Below are 25,950 nucleotides of genomic sequence, written 5' to 3' on the forward strand. Positions count from 1 at the left end.
CAGCAGGCAAACCAGGAGGCAAACAGCCAGCCAGAATTCATAGCCAGAAGCACAGCAGATATAGAATATTTCTATCATCTAGAAATTTCTCCTGGACAGCAGTGGTCTAGGTTCTTGGTGTCTGGTTTTTCCTTCAGGGAGAATTATTTGCGGTACTAATATCAAAAGGTTTATTTTTAAAGCAACTTTACCAAAATATGACTTACTCACCTCGAAATTAATCCAGTTTAAGTCTACAATGTAATGGTTCCCCATAAATCTATCCGAGTTCGACGGTAGACCACGGAACAAAAGAAAGACAGTTTATGCAGTTATGTAAAAATGGTATGTATCAATATTGACCACTGCATAATTATACTGTACTACTTTTGATTTCTTCAAAATTCAGGCCTTTTATTGATAGTTTTACAAAAATACATTATCCTAGAGTTGAGAAAATATTATACAATATTTCATCTGGGCTTTTTATTACATTGAGACTTTAATATTTTTGCATCTTTTGCTAGTATTGTTAGATTCTTTATAAGAGTTTTATTTTGTGGATTTTTTTGCCGATCTGGTCACTATTTGATGCCATTTCAATGTTCTCAGGATTTTGATGACAATAATACCACAATGATAAAGGGATACTCATTTTCTTGAGCCATTTACATATGTATATACACACATATGGAAAGTTATGTATACATATTTCTATGCTGTACTGTGTAGAATACAATTCTATTATACGTCAACATATACATTTTGCTCAATATGATTTCTGTGAATGTTATCAGTCATGGGGAAATATTAAGAGCCTGAATAAACATGGACAATATTTGCAGAATGCACATAAAATTGAAGATGGTATATAAGCAAAAATGTGAAGTATATCACTTACAGCTTTCATATCGAATGCACTTTAAAATTTTTAATAGATTAAAAAATTTAAACCATCTTTACCCAGTTTCTTGTTTTATTTCGAAATGTGTCTCCTGGATGATTTGAATTATATATGCTGCTCGAGATCCTTTTAACAACAGTGACCTAATGCCTTAAATGTGTTTCTGATATTTCCATTCACTTGATCACTGTTCAATAATTGTACCAAGTTGATAACTGTACTTTCTTTTTTATCACTTTAAGAATGTAACTTTCATGTGTGAGTATACACTTTTGATCCTAACTCTTTGAAGGCAAAAGCAGGTGAATCTGTTTTTTGAGGTCAACCTGGTCTATATAGGAAAACCCTATCTTAAAAAAAATCAATCAATAAATAAGCAAATAAATAAAAATAATTTAAAACATTTCTAATTAATATGAACACAACCACATCTTTAATAACAATTGATTTTTTATTGCAGATAATTCATATAATCAATTTACAAAATGTTACATAATGTCATATGGGAACTCAATTTCATTATAAAATAAACCTGCTTTTCTCTTTCAATTGGTTGCTCTTAGTTAACATTTTTATACGCATATATAATTTATTCTGATTTTTCTCTCCCCACATTGTCTCATCCCCTCCCCTATGACTTCAACATATACAGTCTTCTAAATTTAGGATTTCCAATGTCTGATTTCTCTTTTAATTATTATACATTCCTTTACTTTTCCATCTATAGTTTATGATATCTTAATAAGAAACCCATTCTGTCATTAGCACTCTCTGTGCTTGGTAGGAGACATTCACATTCTTCAGTAGCTTGTCATCAGTGCAGGAAATGACATCGAGCTCTCTCTCTCTTTCTGTTTCTGTCTCTCTCTATCTCTGTCTCTCTGTCTCTGTCTCCATCTCTGTCTCTCTCTCTGTCTCTTCTGTCTCTCTGTCTCTCTGTCTCTCTCTCCATCCCCTCCGCAACTGTTTTGTTTTCTAATACAAGGTCTCACACTTTAATCTTGAAATCAAGGCAATCCACCTACCTCAGCCTTGTGAGTGTTGGGATTCCAGGCATACACCATGTTGCCCAGTGAATTTTGTGACTCTTGTACACCCCTTTACCATTTCTGAATTACTTTTAATATTGCTGTGACCCTTTTCTAGCTTCTAGATGTAGATACATTAACTGATTAGAAGGTTTTATTTTTAAAGATTTATTTATTTATGTACATGACCACTCTGTCTGCGAGTGTGCCTGCATGTCAGAAGAGAGCTTCAGACAGAAGAGGGCATTGGATCCCACTACAGATAGTTGTAGGTCACAATGTGGTTGCTGGGAATTGAACTTGGGAGCACTGGAGAAGCAGCGCTCTTAACCACCAAGCCATCTCTCCAGCCTGATAAAAAAGATTTCAAATTTCATTCTTTTCGTGTTTGTTTGCATCTTTCTTCTTGAGAACACTGTGATGGAATGTCCAAATGGTAATTAGTGGCGGTTGGTAGAAGGAGCCATATGTGTGATGCTGCCATATGTGTGAGGGGCTGGCAACAAGGTGCAGACCCAAGACCATGGCCCAGTGCCCTGAGGCTCGCCTGCTGGATGTGGGCTCTCAGCCCCATCAAGATGCCTTCAGGTGAGGACAGCAGGTGGTGGCTTGTGCCCTGCTGAGCCAGCCTAGGAGAGTGGCAACCACAATCGCCATGCCCAAGCCTCCAGCCTGGGGCACCTGGAAGCTCCAGAGGTGATGGCCGCGGGTTGGTTACCATGGGCCTGGAGGCCAGAAGAAGCCGCCCCGGCCTCCGCCGAGCCCTGAGAGGGGACTGACGGGCTTGAGCGGAGCCCGGAGTTCCGCACCACGCGCCTCCCCGTGTCGCGCCTCCCTGTGTTGTCTGCCCCACGGAGTGGGCACACGTGTCCTTCCCACCCCGCAGCTCGACCGCGCCCGAGCCGGGCCTCAGGGCACGCGGAGCTCGTGGGTGAGCGCAGGCCTGAGGGGACGGGGCGCGCGCGTTATATTTGGCGCCGGCAGCAGCGCGTGTGCCTGGGCGAGTTTTCCTTCCGCAGGTGCCAGCAGCCGGGGCCCAAGCTGACTCCTCTCTCTCCCTCTCCAACCCCGGCAGGGCCCAGAGGTGATTCTGCCTGCACGATGTCCTCCTTCCTGGAGACGAGCTCTTCGCAGGCGCCACGTCGCGAACAAAAAGAGAAAAGAAAAAAAAGAAAAGAAAAATCAGAAGAAGCCGACAGAGAAGGGGGCGGTAACGGGGTTAGGGGTCACCTCGGCCAAGGGAGGGCGCGCTAAGACAGTGGCGGGGTTTCCAATGGCGCCTCCACCCTGAAGTTTCCAGGGAAGAAGTAGAGGCTAGTCCTGCCAGGGGACCTGGAGGCCTGGCGCCCGCGCGAAACCTTGGCCCGAACTCTGGTCTGGTCCCCAGGGACAGCAAGCAGCAAGCAGGGCGGGCTGCACCTTAAGAGCAGCATCATCAAGGTAGGTAGGAGACCCGCGTCCCTCCTTAGGCTCCTTCTGGGCGCCCCTCCCCCCCCCCGCCCCCCGCCCTGGGAAAGCAGTGGCAGAAGGAGGCAATGCAAAGTGAGCCCATTGGGTAGGGGAAGGGAGGGTTCAGGGATGGATGGAGAACTGAAGCAGGGATTGGAAAGCCTATGGCATTGGGAAAGAGTGGAGAGGTGCTCTGGAGTGTGCATGAGAGCTGTGCTCTGACATCCCCAGAACAACTTGGGGCTGTCACCTCTCTCCAGATGACTTGGAATTAAATGGCCTGTACCTGCCAGGGCAGGACAGGCTTTTCAGAGGCAGCTTAGCCTGGTGGCACACTCCCTGTAATGTTTCCATTGTGTGTTAAAGGACAGGGATCATGGGAAAATATTTCCTTAAAACCTCAGGCAATGAATTATTATTTAATAGATTTCTTCTGATCTACTTTGTAATTGGTGGCCCCTTGCAAGAGATTGTATTTGGAGGATGTAAAATACCCTCCTTCAATTACTCGGAGAAAGGGAACATAAACAGAGATTTCCTCTTTTTTAGCCTCCAAAGCTCTGAGAGATTACAGTTCTGCATGATTTAATTCTTTCCTGCCTGCTATGAGCAGGCCTCCAGATCAGCAAGTTCCTTTGGAATGGTTTTGCTTGTTTTTGTTTATTTTCCATGGTGCTGATTAGAAAGCCATGAATTGTTTTGTGAATTTTAAATTTCAAGAGGTGACACCCAGAGTTGATGGTGGTTTCCTTCACTCATTGCAGTGTAGTTGCACCACAAAAAAAAAATACTTCTTGTGACAAGAAGTGGAAAAAGAAAGTTGATGAGCTAAGAAAAGTAGAGCCTTGAGCCAGATCAACCATTTGGCTTCCTCAAATATGGAGCAAGCATGAAATGTCGCTTTTTCAGAATCGAGGGGGTTTTTAGGATTGGGCAGTGAATGCTGTCTGGGGCTAACCCGTCCCTTTTGTGGCTGACAACCCTTAGGAGAAGGTCAGAATGTGCCAACAGCACAGAGTGGGCACTGGTGGTATTTGAACTCAGAAGTGCTCAGGAACTGTGAAAGTTTCTCTGTTATCACCCTGGAGCCATCTAGTGAAATAGACCACTGTGATGCTGTGTAAGAGGCCATTGTGAGGGCTGCATAGATGGCTCAGTGGGTAAGAGCACCAAGTGTTCTTCCAGAGGTCCTGAGTTCAAATGCCCGCGACCACATGGTGGCTCATAACCATCTGTAATGAGTACTGATGCCCTCTTCTGTTGTGGCTGAAGACAGATGCATTGTCTCACATATAAATAAATAAATCTTACAAAAGATTGTCATCTACTGCAGTTTCTATGTGGACAGGGCACAGTTTAAGGGCTTTAAGATCAAAAACATTGCCTGTCTTTAAAAATCAAGTGTATCACCTAACTTTTAAACCAAGAAATGTAGTGTCTTTTTTGCTGCTTCTGTACCTTTTAATGATGTATCTTTTCTACTATAACATCATTTGTTTCCATGATAGTTCTTTTCAAGTGTATATAATCATTGATCCTATTTGCAGAGCTATTCAATATTTCTGTTTTCATTGGTTAAATATCTGTGGTGAATTTGCATTGTGATATCAGTAAAATGCTATGTGAAAATTTTAGAGAATATACCGGTTTGGGTAATTGTAATAACCTTTCCCCTCAAGTGGTGGCCTGTTTACACATTAAAAAGACTGGAATGTATTACCATCCATAGCAGGATTGATAGGGAAGCACAATGGACAGCAACAGTGTTGTTCCCTTTGACAGTTTTGAGAGTCAAGAATGAAGTGTGAGTTGCCTATTTGTGTCTTACAAAATCAAGGCTTAGTGTCATTACTGTAGGAGCCCATGGAAAAAATGATGAGTTTTTCAGAAATCACCAGTTAAAGAAATGGTGGTATTGCTTATATTTAACTCTGAGTTTCAAAATTATGTTTCATTTTTCTTTATTCCTTAATGAAGCTTTTTATTAAGTTTTTTATTCACCATTACACCCTTAGATGCACAGTGCTAGGATCGTAGTAGGTGCTCAATGAATCACTGACCATCGGGGAGGAGGAATGATAAGAAAGTATGTATTTTCTGTAAGTTCTGTTACTTTCAGGAACAGGGGGTTTTAGGCTTACCAGTTATAGAAACAGAGAGAGCACTACCAAATTCCTTCTATGAAGCCACAATTACTCTTATACCTAAACCACACAAAGATACAACAAAGAAAGAGTAATTCAGACCTATTTGATTTATGAATATTGATGCAAAATTCTTACAAACTGAATCCAAGAACACATCCAAACAATCATCCATCATGATCAAGTAGGATTCATGGCAAGGCTGCAGGGATGGTTTAATATACAGAAATCCATGAACGAAATTCACCATATAAACAAACTCAAAGGAAAAAAAACACATGATCACTTCATTAGATGCTGAGAAATCATTTGACAAAATTCAATACCCTTTCATTAATAAAGTCCTGGAAATATCAGGAATTCAAGGCCCATATCTAAATATAGGAAAATGCAAAATACATCAAACCAGTAGGTAACATCAAACTAAACTGAGAAAATTGAAGGAATCCCACTAAAATCAGGGACTAGACAAGGCTGCCCACTCTTTCCCTACTTTTTCAATATGGTACTTAACGTCCTAGCCATAGCAATCAAACAATGAAAGTAGGTCACAGGGAAAAAATTAGAAGGGATGAAGTCAAAACACTAATATTTGAAGATGATATGATAGTCTACTTAAGCAACACCAAAATTCCACCAGAGAACTACTTAACCTGATCAACAACTTCAGCAAACTGGCCGAGTATAATATTAACTCAAACAATTCAGTAGTCTTCCTCTACTCAAAGGGTAAACAGGCTGAGAAAGAAATTAGGGAAATGACACCCTTCACAACAGTCCCAAATAATATAAAATAACTTGCTGTTACTTGAACCAAGCAAGTAAAAAATCTGTATGACAAGAACTTCAAATCTCTGAAGAAATTGAAGAAGGTCTCAGAAGATGGAAAGATCTCCCATGCTCATAGATTGGCAGGATGAATATGGTAAAAAATGGCCGTTTTGCAAAAAGCAATCTACAGATTCAATGCCATCACCAACAATATTCCTACTCAATTCTTTATAAAGGTAGAAAGTGCAATTTGCCGTCATTTGGTATACCATAAAACCCAGGATAGCAAAACTATACTCAACAATAAAAGACCTTCTGGGGGAATCACCATCTCTGACCTCAAGCAGTATTACAGAGCAATAGTTTGTATGGTATTGGCATACAGACAGGCAGATCAGTGGAACATAATTGAAGACACAGAAATGAACCCACACACCTATGGTTATTTGATCTTTGACAAAGGAGTTAAATCATCCAATGGAAGAAAGATAGCAGTTTTAACAAATAGTTCAACTGGAGGTCAGCATGTAGAAGCATGCAAGTTGACCCATTCTTATTACCCTGTACAAAGCTTAAGTCCAAGTGGATCAAGGGCCTCCACATCAAACCAGATACACTAAAATTAATAGAAAAAATGTAGGGAAGAGTCTCGAAGACATGAGCACTAAGGAAATTTCCTAAACAAAACACCAATGGCTTATGCTTTAAGATCAAGAATCGACAAATGGGGGAACCTCATAAAACTGAAAAGCTTCTGTAAGGCAAAGGACAGTGTCATTCGGACAAAAAGGCAACCAACAGATTGGGAAAGAATCTTTCCCAATCCTGCATCTGATGGAGGGCTAATATCCAAAGTATACACAAAACACAAGAAGTTAGAGTACAGAGAGCCAAACACCCCTGTTAATAAATGGGGTACGGAGCTAAAGAAAACATTCTCAGCTGAGGAATATCGAACAGCTGAAAAGCACCTAAAGAAATGCTCAACATCCTTAGTCATCTGGGAAATGCAAATCAAAACAACCCTAAGAATCCACCTCAGACCAGACAGGATGGCTAAGATCAAAAACTCAGGTGACAACAGATGCTGGCGAGGATGTGGAGAAAGAGGAACACTCGTCCATTGTTGCTGGGATGGCAAACTGGTACAAGCACTCTGGAAAACAGTCTGAAGGTTCCTCAGAAAATTGGACATTCCACTACCTGAGCACACAGGTATACCTGTCCTGGGCATGTACCCAAAAGATTCTCCAACATACAACAAACACACATGCTGCACTAAGTTCATAGCAGCCTTATTCATAATAGCCAGAAGCTGGAATGAACCCAGATACCCTTCAACAGAGGAATTGATTTGAAAAATGTGGTACATCTACACAATGGAGCACCACTCAGCTATCAAAAACAATGACTACGTTCAATTCATAGGCAAATGGAAAGAACTAGAAAATATCATACACAGTGAGGTAATCCAATCACAGAAAAACACACTTGGTATGCTATTGGGAGCGATGGCCTTGAAGCCCTCCATTATTGATGTTATTATTATGGTTAGCATTAAGTATGACTGGGTTCATGGAAAATCCCCAGCCAGCTGCAGAAGACTAATACAAATGTGGTGGTCAATATGAATAACCATATGATAACGTGTGACCTTAAGATACCCAATGTCATGACCTGTAACCTTTCTGAAAAACCAACATCCTGCTTTCTAATAGATATGACAAACCTGTGACCTTTCTGACATCCTGTCAACATCAGCCGATTCCCTGACCACATGAATATTGTGTCCTTGGCTTGCGTAAATGTGTCTTAATTCCCTCCTCTCTCTGTTACCCTTTTTATGGTACAAATTCAGCCTTGGGGAAAAATAAAATTGTCGCCTTGATCAGACTCTTGTCTTGGAGTCCTTCTTCACAACTCTTGTCCCCCTTTCTCTTCCAGGTACTCAGCACCCCTCATTGACAGTATGCACTCATTGATAAGTGGATATTGACCAAAACCTCAAATTACCCAATGCAATCTGCAGATCTCAGGAAACTCAAGAAAAGGATGACCAAAGTGCAGATGCCCCCACTCCTTCTTAAAATGGGGAACAAAAATATCCATAAGAGGGGATATGGAGGCCAAATCTAAAGCAGAGACTGAAGGAACAGCCATTCAGAGCCTGCCCCACATGTGGCCCATATATATACAGCCACCAAAACTAGGTAAGATTGATGAAGCTAAAAAGTGCTTAGTCAAAGGGACCAGATATACATCTCCCCTGAGAGACTCATCCAGAGCATGTCAAATAAAGAGGTCAGTGCTAGCAGTAAACTACTGAACTGAGAACAGGACCCCCTTTATGGGAATTAGAGGAAGGATTCAAAGAGCTGAAGGGCTTGCAACCCCATAAGAACAGTCATGCCAACCAAATAAACCACTAGCAAAAGACTATACATGGATTGACGCAGGCGTCCAACTGCATATGTAGGAGAGAATATCCTTGTTGGGGCACCTGTGGAAGGGGAAGCCCTTGTTCTTAACAAGGTTGGACACTCAGTGCAGGGGAATGTCCGGGAAGGGGGTTCTAAGGGGCATGGATTGGGGGACCATACATATGGGAGAGGGCACGTGATGGGGGCTTATGGACCAAAAGCTGGGAAAGGGAATAAGGTTTGAAATGTAAATAAAAAGTATATATCTATTAAAATTTAAAAATATGATAATACTACTAAGAAATAAAAAAAGAAAATGTGAATAAGAAAGAAATTTTAGGATTTGGAAAAAGATGAATGCCAGGTATTTGAAAAACTGTATGACCATGGTAAACACTTTAATATACTTGAGTAATTTTTTTACATGTTAATGAACTGCATCTTTTTTTAAATAGTGAATGGAAATACAGTCCCTTCCTGGTTGTGAGGCTAGGGAACCAGATGTATTGGAATTCATTATTTGTTGAGTCCTGAACCTTTGAGCCTGCTTCTAACACAGCTCATGCCAAGGAAACTAGGCCAAGATGATATCTAAGCCATTGACCAAACTATCTGGACTAACAATCACAGGTGAAATTCCACCTTGTAAATGGGAGGAGAGGAATAAAAGATATCTTTAAGGATTTAAAAAAAATGAAATGTACCCAAAAAATCCAATAAAAAAGTTTAAAATAGGGGTTGGGGATTTAGCTCAGCAGTAGAGTGCTTGCCTAGCGAGCGCAAGGCCCTGGGTTCGGTCCCCAGCTCCAGGAAAAAAAGAAAAAAAAAAACAAAGAAAAAAAAAGAAAAAGAAAAAAAGTTTAAAATAAAAATAACTTAGGAAATACAAAATACTGGGGTGCCACTCCACAATCATGATGTGTTTATTCTGTGATAACTTACAGGTTAATTTACTTCTCTATGACTGTTTTCTTATTTCAAAGTAAGAAATGGCATCATCTGTGGAGTGGATGGTGAGAACAAAAGCTTTCGGGGCTGGGGATTTAGCTCAGTGGTAGAGCGCTTACCTAGGAAGCACAAGGCCCTGGGTTCGGTCCCCAGCTCCGAAAAAAAGAACCAAAAAAAAAAAAAAAAAAAAAAAGAGAACAAAAGCTTTGGCTAACTTGAATAATCGATCCCTCCCGAGCATATGCTTAACATTCTAAGCACAGGGAAATTTCCTGAGGGGATTAAAAAACAAAATCCAAACATAAAACAGGAACCACAACGATTTAAAAACATTCTGCATGCTGGGTATGAAGACATGTTACAACTTTAATCAGCTTTGTAGGTATTTCTAATAAACACACAAAGAAACAAAAATCCCACCACAGTCCTAGCAGTTGCATCCAACAAAGAGAGAGCTGTGAGGTAGTGCGTGCTGCTTCTTTCCCCAGATACCCGTGGGCCACAGGCCTGCACCCAGTGAGCTGGACCAAGAGCAGCCAGGTTGAAATTCCTGCTGCCATGGCAGGATTCTGCAGGAACATTTCCCTTTGACAACAAGGAACCTGTGTGGAGGAGACCTCTTGGTGAGTCCTCATGGACTCTGCATTTCCTATTCTACAGGGAGAAGCCCTGCCAGGTCTTTGGCAAGGCCAGCCAGTTGTTTGGGGAAGTCTCTGGTCCTGTGGCAGAGGGCGAGGAATGGCAGAAAGAATGGCAGCTCCACTGAGAGCAAAGGATAACCCTTCTAGGCCTATGACCTCCTAATTAATTTATCTTCTCACCTGATGCCTATTCACATTTTCTTACTATCATACAACTGTGATCTTCATGAGCAGCTGGTCTCTTGTTTTCTTAATCAGTTCTTTGTTGTCACAGACGTTTTTAACTTACTCCAGCCCCTGAGACTTATTCATACCTTCTGTATGCAGTAGGACCCTTGGTGGGCCTGTCATCTCAAAATTAGAAGGTTCGGTAATCCAAAAGATTGGACTCCAGTTTACCTCAGGCCAGGAAAGAAGTCAGCCACCATTAGTAAAAGAGCAAGGGGAAAATTACATAGGAAAAACAAGTGCCTTAATTAGAAGAAAAGATCCTCAACTTCTAAGACGCACACATCTGCACCCCTCTCTTCTGAGCTTTGCATAGTGATGTTGTATAACTCCAGATGGTAGTAAAAGGCAGAGTTCTTCCCAGAAAGGTCAAACATGATTTTCACTCTTACATCTGTGAGGTTGGGTGGCATTATAGCACACATTCAGGTGGAATTATAACACCTAGGATAAGAAGACAGAATCCACATATCACAATGCCAAATGGACTCCCTCCTGAACTTATGGACCCATTGACAAAACCATTGCCTCTTGTGTACCATCTGGATGAAGTACCAAGTTCACAGACAGTTCTTCACAAACTTCTCAAAGCCAGCAAACTGGAGCATGAAGAAAGCCAAGTCCAAGGCATTCAAAACCAGCATCCTCACGAATGCCCCCAGGAAAGGCTTTGGTAAAAGAAGGGAGGTACTGAGACAGTTGGCCCTCATACACTCAGAGAAGACTGTGCCAGGAGAATTGGGGAAGGATTGTGGGAGAGTAATTAGGTATCAGTAGTCAAGAAAAAGAAAAAAATATAAATAGAAATAAAATAAACGTCTTTAACAAAATGGGACACAATGTATTGCTGAACTAACTCTACTCTGTTTACACTTGCACATGCTTTAAGATCTAGAGAGACTAGATGTGATAAAGTAGGATGCCCTTGTCATTTACATATACTATGTATATAGCAAAGATAAATGAATTGGAGAACATGCAGTTCAAAGATCCATTGTTCCCTCACATCTATGTGGCTCTGCTTCCCTTATCAGGACTGTGGAGGCCTCTGCTCATCCAGGTCTCAGGGCTCAACCAAAATGCAGTCCCCTATGATCTCTGGCCAAGTTCTCTTCTGTTCCCAGTAGAACTCTGCCTCAGGCTGCAGAGGCACTGAAGGGCCAGCCTTCACCTTCAAGGTACAACCACTCTTTCAGCCTTTTCAGGCTCTCTGTTACTCAACTGGAGGCTTCAGCAGAGGCCTTTCATCTCAATAACAGAATCTTATCTAATCCAAAACATTGGGAAGCCATCCTACACTCCTCATTGTTTGGTTACCTGAGACCAAACAACATAGCTCTCTTCTTTCTGCCTGTTTTCCTGATTTGAAAGTAAATATTGTGCTCATCTGTGGTCTTGGTGGTAAGAATAAAATCCTTAACATGAATAAGAGGACCATGCAGAGCATGGCTTTACATTCTACTTGCAAATTGAATAGCTAGAGGGAATTACCAAAGAAAACAATAAGAATCCTAACAACAATTACAGAAATAATGAAATGAAATAAAACAAAAACAAAAGCAAAAACAACAATACTTTGTGGGTGCTGGAATTTAAGGCACGTATTAATTTTGACCAGCTTTGTAGGTATTTCCAATAAAAAGCAAACAAACAAACAAACAGCCTTATTAAAAGTGCTGCAGGTGCAGGAGAGAAAGCTGGGAGATGTCCTGTGCTGCTGCCCCCATGCTGTGATTCTGCAGCAACAACTTCCTTGGGAATAGGAACCTGTATGCAGTGGGATCCCTTGCTGGGCCTGTCATCTCAAAAAGAGGGGCTTCCCTAATCCCAAACCTTGGAATCCAGTTGACTTCAGGCCAGGAATGAAGTCAACCATCATTAGTGAAAGAGCAAGGGAAAAATTACATAGGAAAAAATATGTGCCTTAATCAGAAAAGATCCTCAACTTCTAAGGCCTCCACAATCTCCACCCCTCTCTTCTGAGCTGTGCATAGTGATGTTGTATAACTCCAGATGGTAGTAAAAGGCAGAGTTCTTCCCAGAAAAGTCATACATGATTTTCACCCTGACATCTGTGAGGTGAGGTGGCATCGTATCACAGAGTCAGCACACCCAGGATAAGGACACAGAAGCCACAGATGACAATGCCAATGGACTCCCTCCTGAACTTATGGACCCATTAAAATTGAGGTTTAGCCTAACCTTAGGCCATTCCACTCCCTGCCCATCCGCCTGATTTTTATGTTTGCTCTGAATAAAAGATCAGCGTGCAGCCCCAAATATCCTCAGGATTGGACTTGGAAATTCAGGAAGAACGATATTGGAGAAGGGATGGCTATGTGGTTACAATGTGGTAACACAAGGTCCAGGTTGACGTTTGCTCGCTGATGTCCGATTTCACTGTCTTGTTATATTTGAGAAAGGGAGGATGTCCAACTTAATATATAAAAGGTACAGAAATTTATTATTTTATATATGCCCTGTAGTTGATCCCTATGTTTCAAGAAAAAAGGAGTTTTTATTCTAAAAAAATAAGATAATAGACCATTGATTTTGTGAAATACATGGATATGTAAATAAAAACAATGTCAACTGTCAAGGACTGCACAGTAAGCAAATATTTCCAGGTTTTATACACTCAGAGGTCTAGAAGAAACATATTGGCCTCCATAAAAAGGAAAACCTTAGGAATCGAAATGTGTGTCACATGCATTGTCTCGAGTAGTAGATTTACTTTTAAGAAAAAACTCCCTCTTCCTTGGTCCCTAGAGATTTGGGTGCTAAGAAAAATCTGTTCTCTCATTCAGGTTGTAAGCAGCCCTCCCCAGCAAAAGCACTGTTGAGTTCTAATGATGCACAGAGAAACATCTAGCTTAGCAATAGAGGTTGCCAAATGCTATTCCCAGTGATGTATGAGAGACTGGAGGAAAGGGTCCGCACAGAAATTGATCAATTTTTGGAGAGCTAGTTAGCAGGTAGGTTATAGAACTTCCCAGTAGCATCATCAGTAAGCCCTTCACTGGACAATCTATTGTATCTAAGAGATCCCTAGAATCTTCTGTGATGTCACCAGTGTTGTGGTGACACCAACTGCCTTTGGGATATTCCTTCAGTTCCCTTTGGGTTCACAAACAGGCATGTTTCGCCAGCCGCTCAGGCTATTTCAGAAGGAAAGTGTTGATCAAGGAGAGACCACACCAAGGCTGAAGGAAGATGACCTCCTCTCATCTTCCTTGGAAGGAAGGAAATCATTCTGGGGAAGGCTTGGTGAGTCCTGGGCAGAGTTGGGGAACATCCTCAAGGAGGTATGTTTGAGATGTGCCTTCTAAGATTAGGCCTTACAAGCAGGAGCCTTGGGATTTCTCAAAGGCAAACCAAGAGTCAGGAGTTCCTGATCTTTAATTTGAGAGAAAGCCAGAAAGTGGTAAGCCTTCAGTTTCTTTTCTGGAAGCTTTTTAATTGTGAGTGTCAATGCATGGCAGGAGGAGGCACAGTGAGATTAAAAATGTGACCATCCATGGTTGGGAGTTGAAGCATTTCTTCCTCTAGATTACTGTAGGTTACATAAGTCTCTGATGGTGAGAACAAGGAAGGATGCACCCCGAGAAATGAATTGAGTTCTCAGACACTTTGGGTGGAACACACATGATTAGAGCATGATGGTGCTAAGCAGTATGAACTCCAGGATTAACTGAAACACATCTGATATGAGATAACAACGTCCCAGATGTTTATGTATCAGTCAGGTTATACTATTCAGGGTGAGGGGTCCTGTAAAAGTGAATGTGGCACGTGTATGGCATTAGAGGTTGGGAAGAGGGACATAGCTTAAGAATCCACCTTTAAGGGGGTTGGGGATTTAGCTCAGTGGTAGAGCGCTTGCCTAGGAAGCGCAAGGCCCTGGGTTCGGTCCCCAGCTCCGAAAAAAAAAAAAAAAAAAAAAGAACCAAAAAAAAAAAAAAAAAAAAAAGAATCCACCTTTAAGAAAGCTTTTCTGCTCTTTAAGGGATTCACCCAGTCTCTACCATTTCCCCTTCCTCACCTCCTTTTCGGATTCAGAATGATCTTTTCTGCCCATGGGCCACCAAATATGCAAATTCACTTGGGTTTATCTATTTACAGGTTTTGGTAGGAAGGCATCATCCCAAAATGTCATCAGTAAGCAAGAGGAGTGTTTAAAGGAACTGGAGGAACTTAAATTTGAAATCCAGAAGTGTCAATTCGAGAGGGATGAATTTTATCAAATCCTGGACCTTTATATCTATGATGATTGGGACCACAGGTAGTCATTATGGCCAGTAACCTGTTCACTGTCTTGTGCTTTCTCTCTGCTAACCCAAGATTTCCTCTTAGCACAAGAGAGGTTTACCTCTCATCCTGGATTTTAAGGAGATTTGGAAGGCATTTGCTTGTGAGACAAGCTAGGTCCTGTGTGTTTAGGGTCAACCTCTTTTGTACTTGACCCTGAGCTCCTTGGATTAGCATTGGTTCTGTCAACAGCTAGAAGGACCTGGTCACACTTGCTGCCTCTAAGTGAGGGGATGAAATGCCTGCACGTCATCCCTCTTTTCCTCTAATTGTTTTCATTATACACTGATTCTATGGCACCTCCATGCATGTAGTTGGGATTCTGCTTGTGTTTGTATATTGATTGGTATGTAAGTATGTGAAAGTGTTTGTGGGTATTAAGCTCTCGGTCAGGGAGTCTGGGGAGTTTCATGGGATCTTAGGATATGTCTGATGGACAGTTTGCAGGTCATGATAGTGGGGATGCCCACATGGATCAACTGAGCACTTTGCATCTTCTGTTTACTTAGGTGGTAGATAGGACCCTCCTGAGGGAAGGAGGGGTTACAAATCCTCTTCCCTGTCAAAGTAGTTATGCCCTCTGGGAATTCATGGAACAGTAGGAAACAAGGTTTGAGAATCCCTGTTTTCAAAACAAAAGAAATATCATCACAGCTATCTGTTAGACCCAAGCCACTGCAGTACAGTTGGTCTTGGGGGAACCATATCTCCACAGTCTTAGAAAATGTCCATATTTCAAAATAACTCTTTGCTGATTTGCGTAGAAATATTTCCTTGAAAGAATTGTTGTTGGAGTCTCACTGTTGTGTTTTTTGCTCTGGTCTTTGTGTTTGCCACATTCTTCCCTCCCCCCACATTTCTTAAATTTCAATTTTTTATTGGGTTTTTTTAATTTACAATTCACTTAATTCTGAAATCCTGAGTTCAGATGGTTATTTTTTTCTTGGGCCATGCCCCACAACAGGCTGGATGTCGAATTGCCAGTCCTTCAATCCGCACATGAGATGAGAATGATGGCTATGCAAATGATGACCAGTTCAATAAGTGAGGCCATGGAGAGGTACAAGGAGCTCATACAAGTGAACAGTTCCTACCGGTGAGTCGCTGACAGAGATGAGAACCCAGCACTAGGCAGGGAATGCTCCTGTCCTGTATGACATTGAACCAAAGTCACGGCACTGGTTCTGTAGTGTCTGACTTTTAACAAGAAGCCTGCCTCCTGGCAAGGGTCTTATGTTTGTAGCTCTTGGACTCAGTTGTCCTACATGTGAAGGCTATAGAAGACCCTCCAATTGTTATTTTCCCCATTAAGGATCCTCTAGATAGAAAGTTTTGTACCGTGATGGGAATATCAATCAACTCTGAATCTCTAGGACTCTGACAGAAGATTTAAAGATCTGTGATCCATGAGAAACACATGGAAAGATTGTATAGCTATTGGGACTTCAATTACCCCTCAGAGGGGATTTCCCCACTACGTGAAGATGGTTTTAGCATATCATGGACATATAAGCACCCATATGGACCATTTCTTCTTCCTGGATTTATATAAACCGTCTTAGTGTCAGGATTATCAGAAGTACTTTGATTCATGTTGAATGTGGATTCTGGATTTGACCTCCTCTAATTGGTGCTAACTTGTATAGTGTGGCTCTGTTCTGGGGATGTCTGGGGATGAGGGATTCCTTGAAGGGATGATTGGACTTGCAAGAGTGACAGGCAAATAGAAGCTGGCTGGGTTTACCATTTTTTGTTTGTGGTTCAGCATCAGGCACTCCCAGCTTCTGCGTGAACAAACTCAATTGAAGAACAATATACAGATTTTGCTGAATGAGAACAGAGAACTGCTGGTGGAGCAGACTGAACGGCCAGCATCCTGTGTGGAGGCAAAGAGGCTCTGTGAAGAGGCCGGAATGAACATCTGTGTCCCCAGTGCAAAGGAACAGCAGGTAGGATTAGGCCTCCAGGTCAGGTTGTCCTCAGGTCTTTCCATAAACATAGACAAACCAATGTAACTGTCTATTGATTGATCCATGTCCTGACCTAGGTCTCATCCAAGTGTTCATTCATGTGATGGTTTACAAGGCTTTCTGTGGAGATAGCCCCTCTTCAGGAAACTGCATGTTTGGAAAGCGAATGCTCCTGCTCTTTGAGACTCTGCAGTTTATTAAGGGAGATGGGTTGATCACATATCACAGCACTACATGCCATGTGTGTGGAGGGTGCTATGTGGGAGCCCCTCTTTAGACTAGAACAGGGCTTTGAGGGATGAAGCAAAAGCCTGGAGCTGATTTTCATTACAGGGATCTTGTGAGACTCCAGGAAGTAAGTAGTTTTCAAGGAGGAGAGGCTGGTGGAAATGGCAAAGAACCGGTTCTCATTTGTGGTGGCTTTTGTTCTTCCTCCCCTCATGTCCCTGTATATGAAAATGGTGACTTCATGCTTCATAGATCTTGGATAACTACAGAGCCTGAGGAGCAGCATGTCAGTCCTGTCTTATTTGAGTGCTCCTGGAGAGTTCGTATGTGGGCCTTACAATCTGAAGCTGGATAGAAGAACAAGGATGTGGAAAAGGTTTCTCAAAGGCTGAGGGTTGGCATGAGAGATTTGAGACTTCAAGAACAAAGTTATCCGTATATACCCCCAATTCTCACCAAGAAAGGTGCATTGCTGTGCTGATCTGCATCTTAGGGAGCCTGCGGGGAGGCCAGTTCATGACATGCAGTTTTGTCCAGTCATTATCCAACTTCGTCCTTTAAGCCTAGGTCTCTCAACAAACATGAAGCTTCCTTTTTTTGTGTTGTCCAGCAGTCTTTGCATCACCGGTCCAGTTCCAGGTGGAGCCCTGTCTCTTATTTGTCTCAACACATTCTTAAACCATTCAACTATTTTCAAAATAAGGATTAGATTTCTTCACTTTACCTGAACAGAGGTATCCCCCGGGAAGATTCTGGATTGTCTTATTGGCTTCACCATGATCTTGCATGGAATCCTAGAGTGCATCCCTCTGCTGACATTGCTTTGCTGACTATATCATGGGCATGGCATTCTTTAAGGATAGATTCCCTCTCAATACTGTACACAGTGCTGCATTTCAGAAAAGTCAGGGTATGTTATTTCTTTAGCCTCCTTCTGACTGACATTGAGGTTGTTTTAACATCACATGAACTCTAATGTGATGAAAAGTTCCTGGTAAATGACCATGAGTCCCTGTCTTCTCTGATGGTTCCAAGGTCTTCTATGAAGGAAACAGGGTAGTTTTAGTGAGGGGCCTATGATGAGTCAACATAGAGCTTGATGGAGTCTTTTCCTAGAATCTCTCTCTTGGGAATTTGATGTTGTATTGTTTAGGCTATCTGTGCAGAACATGTAACTTACTTGTCGGACCAGCAAGTATCTGCATAGAAAGGTTTCCTGAAGTGGAAATGAGTACAGGCCAGGGCAGCACAGCCTGCTTGAGTCTAAGAGACTTGTACACAGCATAGCTCCCACTAATTCCTCACTCAACAGGAAATGTGCTGCACAAGATCAAAGTTTTCATTTGTGCGTGCAAGTGAGTATCTGTGTATTTCTGTGTGTTTGTGTGTGTTTGTGTTTGCAGTAGTGAATGTGTTTCCCTCTATTTCCAAGTTTCATGAGAAAAGTACTCTAAGAGTTCACTTTACATCCATGAAACATGAAATACAGCTGCCCAGTTATTTGGCATCTCCATCCAGCTCTGTACAGCAAAAGGACACTTAAGGTATTAATTTAATCTGTTTTCAAAAATACCGTAAAAGAATTATCTCGTGAAGTCTGGGGGAGGAGTGGGAAATATGTTCAAGTGAGTCGTGTTTCACAGTGGTAACAAATGGTACAGGCCTGGAGCTTGCAGGTCCCTTTTAGTTATGGTGTAAAAGAAGGACAATAAAGTCTTGTAGAAATGCAGCCCCCCCCCAAAAAAGAATGCAGGCCCCCAAAAAGAGGACACAAAAACACCTGTAAAGTTAGATTTTCAAGTGATTAGGGGTAAAACTACTGGTCTGCATTGAAATCCTTTGGAGCACATCAAAGGAAAGGAGTACAGGGAGGTAAGGGGGGCTTCTCTCTAAAATCCATGAGTTTATGCGGCTTCTCTGTTCTTTGTGAATGGTGAAAGCCCACTGGAAGGGTGTGTCACTCACTGTGTCTTCTCCAAGGTTGCTTTCCACATGGCCTGCTACCATTTCTCTCCAGCTACCTTGGCACACTACAGCTTCCGCTGGGACTTTGGCTTGGATTTTATTCATTGAGAATTTGAGTTGCTTGGAGTTGTATTGTCATCCAGCAAAAGCCCCATAGCTATGCTGTGGTGCAAGAACAGGGCAGTGTCAGGAGCCCCTTTGGTGCACAGATAATCTAAAGCGCTCCCCTATGTTATCTGTGTAGCATTCTGCAAGTGCTGTCAATCAACATCATTTTCTCTCAGTTAATTTCAGCCTCAATGGAGTTAGGAGAAATGATGAATTTCAGATGGGTCTGGGAGTTTAAGAACAGGTAGCCCTATGAGAAGCCATGTTCAGAAAGTGGAACAGAAGGTTTAGTTAACCCAGTGATTCCACAACAAGGAGTAGGTATTGCCATTGCAACTAGGGCACATCAGTGTTGTAGTGGTCCCAGAGTAGCCCTGAAGGAGAATCTATCCAGACGTCCATCAGGCAAGGAGTAAAAGTGTACCATAGGGTGGAGCCCTTCCATAGATTCTGATTCAGTCTGAGAAAATCCATGCAAGCTTTTACGTACTTACTCAAAATATCTGTGGCACAATCACATTACGGGGAGAAAAATTGTTGATTTGGATCCTGGTTATGGAGATTTCCTATGATTCTAGCTTTGGGCATGAAGTCACTCAGTCTATGGTAAAGACAGCTCAGATTAGAAGAAGCTGCACACTTTGGGGAAAGTCTGAAACAGTGAACAAGAACAAGAGTCTAGTACACCACCAACATATGATCCTTTGCTGGGGAACAAGACTGCTCTACACAGCCTCGGGAACTTGCAAAGCAAGATTGGTAATAGGGAAAGAACCCTGAGTCTATGTCGGTTTATGAGAGGACAGCACATCACTGACTGAGCTATCTGTAGGCTCTATTCACTATGTACATATCCCACTCAACATTTGTTTTTATGCCTCCAGCGAATCCTGGGGAATCTTTACATTAAGCATTAATGTTCAGGTAGGAACACAGGCTGGAATCCATTTGAATATCCTTTCCCTATGTAAGTACCTGTTTTGGGTGAATGACCACCTACATGGATTTCAGCCTCAGGCAGCTAAAGAGCTACTCAGAGTATAGTTCTGGTACAGTTCATGTGAATTTTGCCCATGAAACAATATATATGATCCTCTGGATTTCTTGCTATGTTCTACTCCTTTCTTCCTGTGATCTCTCTGGAAAGATCTGAGGACATTTTCTCTTCTGTCCTCTCACAAATTGCCTTACACTAGCCATAGACTTACAGGGTGCTGTTCTGTTTCTACATCACAATCACCTTTAATGTCCATGTGTACGCTAGGAAGATTTGCATGGAGCACATTCTCAGTGATTACAGGATCTATGCAATTCCCATGGATTTGAAGTGAGATGGCTTCTCTGTGTATTTGCAGATTCAGTGGTTACAAATGGAAACTAGACGGGTTCCTTCAGTGCTAACATAATCAGAACTTTCACCTCAATTCTGGGCATGTTCTCCAGAAGGAATCCACATGGTATTCTAGGTTGCTCATACGTCTCTTGAACTCAGATTCAGACCCAGCTACAATGTTATTATTCAATATAATATACCTGGACCAGTGACAAAATATGCTCATTTTTCTCTTAATCCCAGTACAGTCCATAGTCCACAGTTCAAATTCTAGCAGTTTGAAAACCTGAGATATAAATCCAAGCCCAGGTACTCTATGACACTTGGGGATGCAGGGACTGACCTCAGCTGACAGGTCATGCTGGATTGTCCAACTGAATAGAGCTGATGTAAGAGGGAGAGCTGAATTGGAAACCACTCACTAAACCTTTATTCCCTTGCTCTGCTAGGTCTGAAATTCTCCAGCAGAAACTCGAACATGACACAGACCAGGACAAGATCTCCCTTGGAGAGAAGAGCTACAGGAGGAGAACTAAGTGTGCACAGCAAATACACCACTATTGCGTCTCATCTGTAATGTCCATAGCAATTGTGGACTGCATTTTCCTCCTTTACTTTGATTTCTTTGGATTGAATAGACCGTACTTTCACCTCAGCTCTCTCCAGCAAGTGTACACTTTTGGAGGGACCCAGAGAAGTGTTGATGCACATCAATCAAGGGCTGCTGGTCATCCAGAAAGACTGTGCACGTGTAAATTTGTACTTGTCCTGATGGGTCATCCAGAAGAGTTTCATGGAGATCAGTTCACAATATTGGAAAGTCTTTGAGACAAAGTCTGTAATATCATTTATACTCAGTATTGGATGGCTTTGTCCTTAATGCCCCCACTCCAACAAAACAGACCTACTTCCACTCCTCTTGGAAAGATTATTACCATCAGTAACTGCTTGTCTACTGTGTCTCCAAGGAAAGACACAGGCTATAAATCTATTCTGCAAAAGGAGCAGCAAAAAATGCTTAGCGCAGCTCCTCTATTTAAGTGTGGCTGAGTTTTAATTATTTTGGTTATTTGGTTTTCCTCCTATTCATTTGAAGTTTTGTTATTTATGTGTTGTTGTTTTGTTCATTTTGTTTTCTATTTTGATAAGGATATAGACTGTGTATATTGACTACCTGCATCTGGTTACTATCAAGTAAAATGGATATATCCTGGTGAAAAAAAGAGTAATCTCAAACTCTTCACTCTTAAGAACCTTCTTTATTGATCACTAGTGTCAACATCTGAAGTCCCACAGCTATCAGGGAGGGATGGATCTCTGCATTCTCATGGGGACTGGGCATCAAAATCACTTCCCAGTCAGACTGAGATTCAAAGGCAATTATACAGTCACTGTTCACTGTGTTCCAAACTCTGTGAATTTCAACTTCATATTGCATATATTACCCACTGTGTATGCTTGCTGTCAAATATATAGTTACCTCTTAATTATACTCTGTGGATGAGAGTGTTGAACAAATTAATGGGATAAAATTAATTTCTCTGTAATATCTCCCAGGACATATAAACGTGGCATAAGGGAGTTTAAAGCAATCCGGAAGCCTGCACCCAAATCCCATGGTGGGGAGTGCTGAACACCCAGGAATGCAGATAATCCTGAGACCACAGGACAGAAAGCCACTTCTGACCAGCTCTGCCCACATCTCTGGCCCAATATTAATCTGCATGCTGCCTCTGGAAACAGGAATAGAGGAGCAGTCAGTGGCAGGAACCTGCTTGGTTCAGCCTGGACCCAGAACCTACCTGGGCCCTGAGCATATTTGAAGAAAACCAGAGGCATACAATTCTCTATTTCCTGACTGTGGCTTTTTTAGATTCGAAGCTCTAAACACCATTTTGTTGTTGAATTTTAATTGGATATCTTTCTTTTTGAATTCAAATGTTATTCTTTCCTTTTTCCCAGAAATAAGTCCTAATACCATCGCCCTCCCCCTCTGCTATAAAAGTATTCCCTTCACCAGCCATCCACTTTCCCAGCCTAGGCAGGACCAAGGGCTGCTCATTCCATTTGTGCCCAAGAAGACCATCCTCTGATACACATGCAGATGAGGCCATGGCACAGTCCCTGTATAGTGGTTGGGTAGTGGTTTAGTCTCTGGGAACTCTGCTTGGCAGGCATGGTTGTTCTTATGGGGTTGCAAGTCCCTTCAACTCTTTCAATCTTTCTGTAATTCCTCCAACTGAGGTCCTGTTCTCAGTTCAATGGTTTGCTGCTAGCATTCGCCACTGTATTTGACATGCTCTGGCTGTGCCTCTCAGGAGACATCTATATCCAGTTCCTGTCAGCCTGCACCTCTTAGCTTCATCCACCTTATCTAGTTTGAAGGCTGTATGTGTATAGGTCACATATGGGGTAGACTCTGAATGGCCATTTCTCTAGGCTCTGTTTTAAACTTTGCCTCCCTATCCCTTCAATAGGGATTCTTCTTCTCCTTTAAAGGAAGGAGTGAAGAACCAGCATTTTGGTCATCCTTCCTGAATTTCATTTGGTCTGTGAATCTTGGAGAATTTGAGCATTTGGGCTAATATTCACTTATCAATGAGTGCATACCATGTGTGTATTTCTGTCATTGGGTTAACTCACTCAGGATGATATTTTCTGGTTCATTCTATTTGCCTATGAATTTCATGAAGTCATTGTTTTTGATATCTCTGTAGTATCCTATTGTGTAGATGTACCACACTTTCTCTTTCCATTCCTCTGTTGATGGGCATCTGGGATCTTTTCATTTTCTGACTATTATAAATAAGGCTGCTATGAACATGGTGGAGCATGTGCCCTGTTGTATGTTGGAGCATCTTTTGGGTATATGTGCAAGAGAGGTATAGCTGGGTCCTCAGCTAGTGCAATGTCTAATTTTCTGAGGAACCTCCAGACTGATGTCCAGAATGGTTGTACCAGTCTGCAATCTCACCAACAATGGAGGAATGTTCCTCTTTCTGACATCCGTGCAAGCATCTTCTGTCGCCTGAGTATTTTATCTTAGCCATTCAGACTGGTGTGAGGTGGAATCTCAGGGTTGTTTTGATTTGCATTTCCCTTATAACTAAAGATGTTGAACATTTCTTTTGGTGCTTCTCAGCCACTCCATATTCCTCAGCTATGAATTCTTTGTTTAGCTCTGAACTGCAATTTTTAATAGGGTTATTAGTCTCCCTGCAGTCCAACTTCATGAGTTCTTGTATATTTTGGATATTAGCCCTCTATCAGTTGTAGGATTAGTAAAGGTCTTTTCCCAATCTGTTGGTTGCTGGTTTGTCCTAACCACAGTGTCCTTTGCCTTACAGAAGCTTTGTACCTTTATGAGGTCCCATTTGTCTATTCTTGATCATAGAGCATAAGCCATTCGTGTTTTGTTCAGGAAATTTTTTCCAGTGTCCATGTGTTCAAGATTCTTCCCCGCTTTTGCTTCTATTAGTTTGAGTGATCTGGTTTGATGTAGAGGTCCTTGATCCACCTGGACTTAAGCTTTACACAGGGCAATAAGAAGGGGATGATTTGTACTCCTCCATATGCTGACCTCCATTTGAACCAGCACCCTTTGCTAAAAATGCTATCCTTTTTCCACTGGATGCTTTTGTCTCCTTTGTCAAAAATCAAGGGACCATAGGTGTGCTGGTTCATTTCTGGGTCTGCAGTTCTATTCCACTGGTCTATCTTCCTGTCTCTGTACCAATACCATACAGTTTTATCACTAATGCTCTGTAAACTGCTTGAGTTCAGGGATGGTGATTCCCAGGGAAGTCCTTTTATTGAGGATAGATTTAGCTATCCTGCGTTACTTGTTATTCCAAATGAATTTGCAAATTGTTCTGTCTAACCCTATGAAGAATTGGAATCGAATTTTGATGGAAATTGCATTGCAACTGTAGGTCACTTTGGGAAAATGGCCATTTTTACTATCTTCATACTGCCAAGCCATGAACATGGGAGATCTTTCCATTTTCTGAGATCTTCTTCAATTTCTTTCTTCAGATCATGAAGTTCTTGTCACACAGATCTTTCACTTGTTTGATAAAAGTCACACTGAGGTATTTTTATATGATTTGGGACTACTATGAAAGGTGTCATTTCCCTAATTTCTTTCTCAGCTTGTTTATCTTTTGTGTAGAGGAAGGCTACTGATTTGTTTGAGTTAATTTTATACCCAACCACTTTGCTGAAGTTGTTTATCAGGCTTAGGAGTTCTCTGTTGTAACTTTTGGGGTATACAATGTATACTACCCTATCCTCTGCAACAGTGATATTTTGACTTCTTCCTTTCCAATCTGTATCCTTTTGAACTCCCTTTATTGTCTGAGTTTTGGCTAATGCTGGGGACAACATACAATGGAGACATCTCAGTAGCCCGCAGTAGCTTTTTGTAAAAACTGGTTGTTTCCATTTCTCCAAACCTTAGCCCTGGACAACGGCTTTATAGATTTCATTTGTGTGTGACTGCCTATCAGTTGGCCTTGGTGTGCACAATTATTGTATTATATCTGACTTTTCTACTTCTTTCTCCTTCTGCTCTGGTGAATTCTGTGAAACTAGATGTTCCTTGATGTTATGATTCTTAGACAATTGGAAATTGATGCATAGGGGCACAGCACAGCACAGCCCTAGTGGCCCAGGTGGATACTGTGTATTCTCATCTTGGAAAAAAATGTAATAACTGCAGAATTGTAGTTCTAGATTAGGGTTTGACTTGCAAAGACAGCTTGAAGAAAATAAGAGAAAATGAATTAGAGCCAACATTGGGACCCTAAGAAAGGAAAAAGTTATTGAAGTTAGGAAGTAAGTTTTACATAATATTATAGACTAGTTAAGAAAGTATAGAATATATAAAATAATATACTAGTAAACTAAGTCTAACTACTGGAACCCTTATGAGAGTCATTGTGTGCAAGGAACAGAACGCTAGTGGAATTAGTGTGCTAAGGGTTACCTTGATTCTTTCTGGCCACTGCCTGGCAGTTTTGCCTATGTCATTTATCATTAGAGTGTCACAGGAAAATGCAATTAGCTGATCTCGGAGCTTTGGACTCTGAAGTATAAAAGTAAAGAGTTAAAGTTTAAATAATGATAAGTTTACAATTATTATTATTATTATTATATTGGCCACAGGCCTGGGTATAGGGCTAGCCTGAAACTTTGGGGAACAGTTGTAATTCTTAGTTCTTGGTGGGATGTAGTCATTCTTTGCATTTGATTTGGCAATGATTATAAAAGCTCTTTTTTCTACCCGCTTTTGGATTATTAATAACTACAGAACATGTGAAGAGTAAATGAGAGAGTGCATGAGGGAGTGAATGAGAGAGTAAATCACAGAGCAAATGTAAGAACAAATATGAGAGCCAGGGAGAGAGCATAAGAGGAGAATTTGAAAATGAGTGAGGAGAGAATGTGAGGTGTGTATGAAGATTGTGTGTGTGCGTGAAAGGAGAGTGCATGTGGTGTGTGTGAGATATGTATGAGGTGTGTATG

The 25,950-nt window shown here is 41.6% G+C and overlaps 1 protein-coding gene across 1 annotated transcript; it reads left to right on the forward strand.

Moving 5' to 3' along the window:
- The first annotated feature begins 13,565 nt into the window (after window positions 1–13,565).
- On the forward strand, window positions 13,566–25,704 carry LOC148003576 (uncharacterized). The gene is made up of 5 exons (XM_087568874.1): window positions 13,566–13,779; window positions 14,635–14,794; window positions 15,785–15,916; window positions 16,586–16,769; window positions 20,874–25,704. The coding sequence occupies exons 1-5, from the start codon at window positions 13,650–13,652 to the stop codon at window positions 20,877–20,879; spliced, it is 612 nt and encodes a 203-aa protein (XP_087425000.1). The 5' UTR covers window positions 13,566–13,649; the 3' UTR covers window positions 20,880–25,704.
- Window positions 25,705–25,950: the final 246 nt, after the last annotated feature.

The sequence above is a fragment of the Rattus norvegicus genome, chromosome 9, assembly GCF_021556685.1.
Source record: "Rattus norvegicus strain SHRSP/BbbUtx chromosome 9, alternate assembly SHRSP_T2T, whole genome shotgun sequence".
Lineage (NCBI taxonomy): Eukaryota > Metazoa > Chordata > Mammalia > Rodentia > Muridae > Rattus > Rattus norvegicus.

Bases quoted from the DNA above. Each gene is read 5' to 3' on its own strand.
- LOC148003576 (XM_087568874.1), top strand. From the start codon at position 13,650: ATGTTTCGCCAGCCGCTCAGGCTATTTCAGAAGGAAAGTGTTGATCAA. The intron at 13,780-14,634 runs GTGAGTCCTGGG...ATCTATTTACAG, and splicing joins ATCATTCTGGGGAAGGCTTG to GTTTTGGTAGGAAGGCATCA. The intron at 15,917-16,585 runs GTGAGTCGCTGA...TTTGTGGTTCAG, and splicing joins CAAGTGAACAGTTCCTACCG to CATCAGGCACTCCCAGCTTC.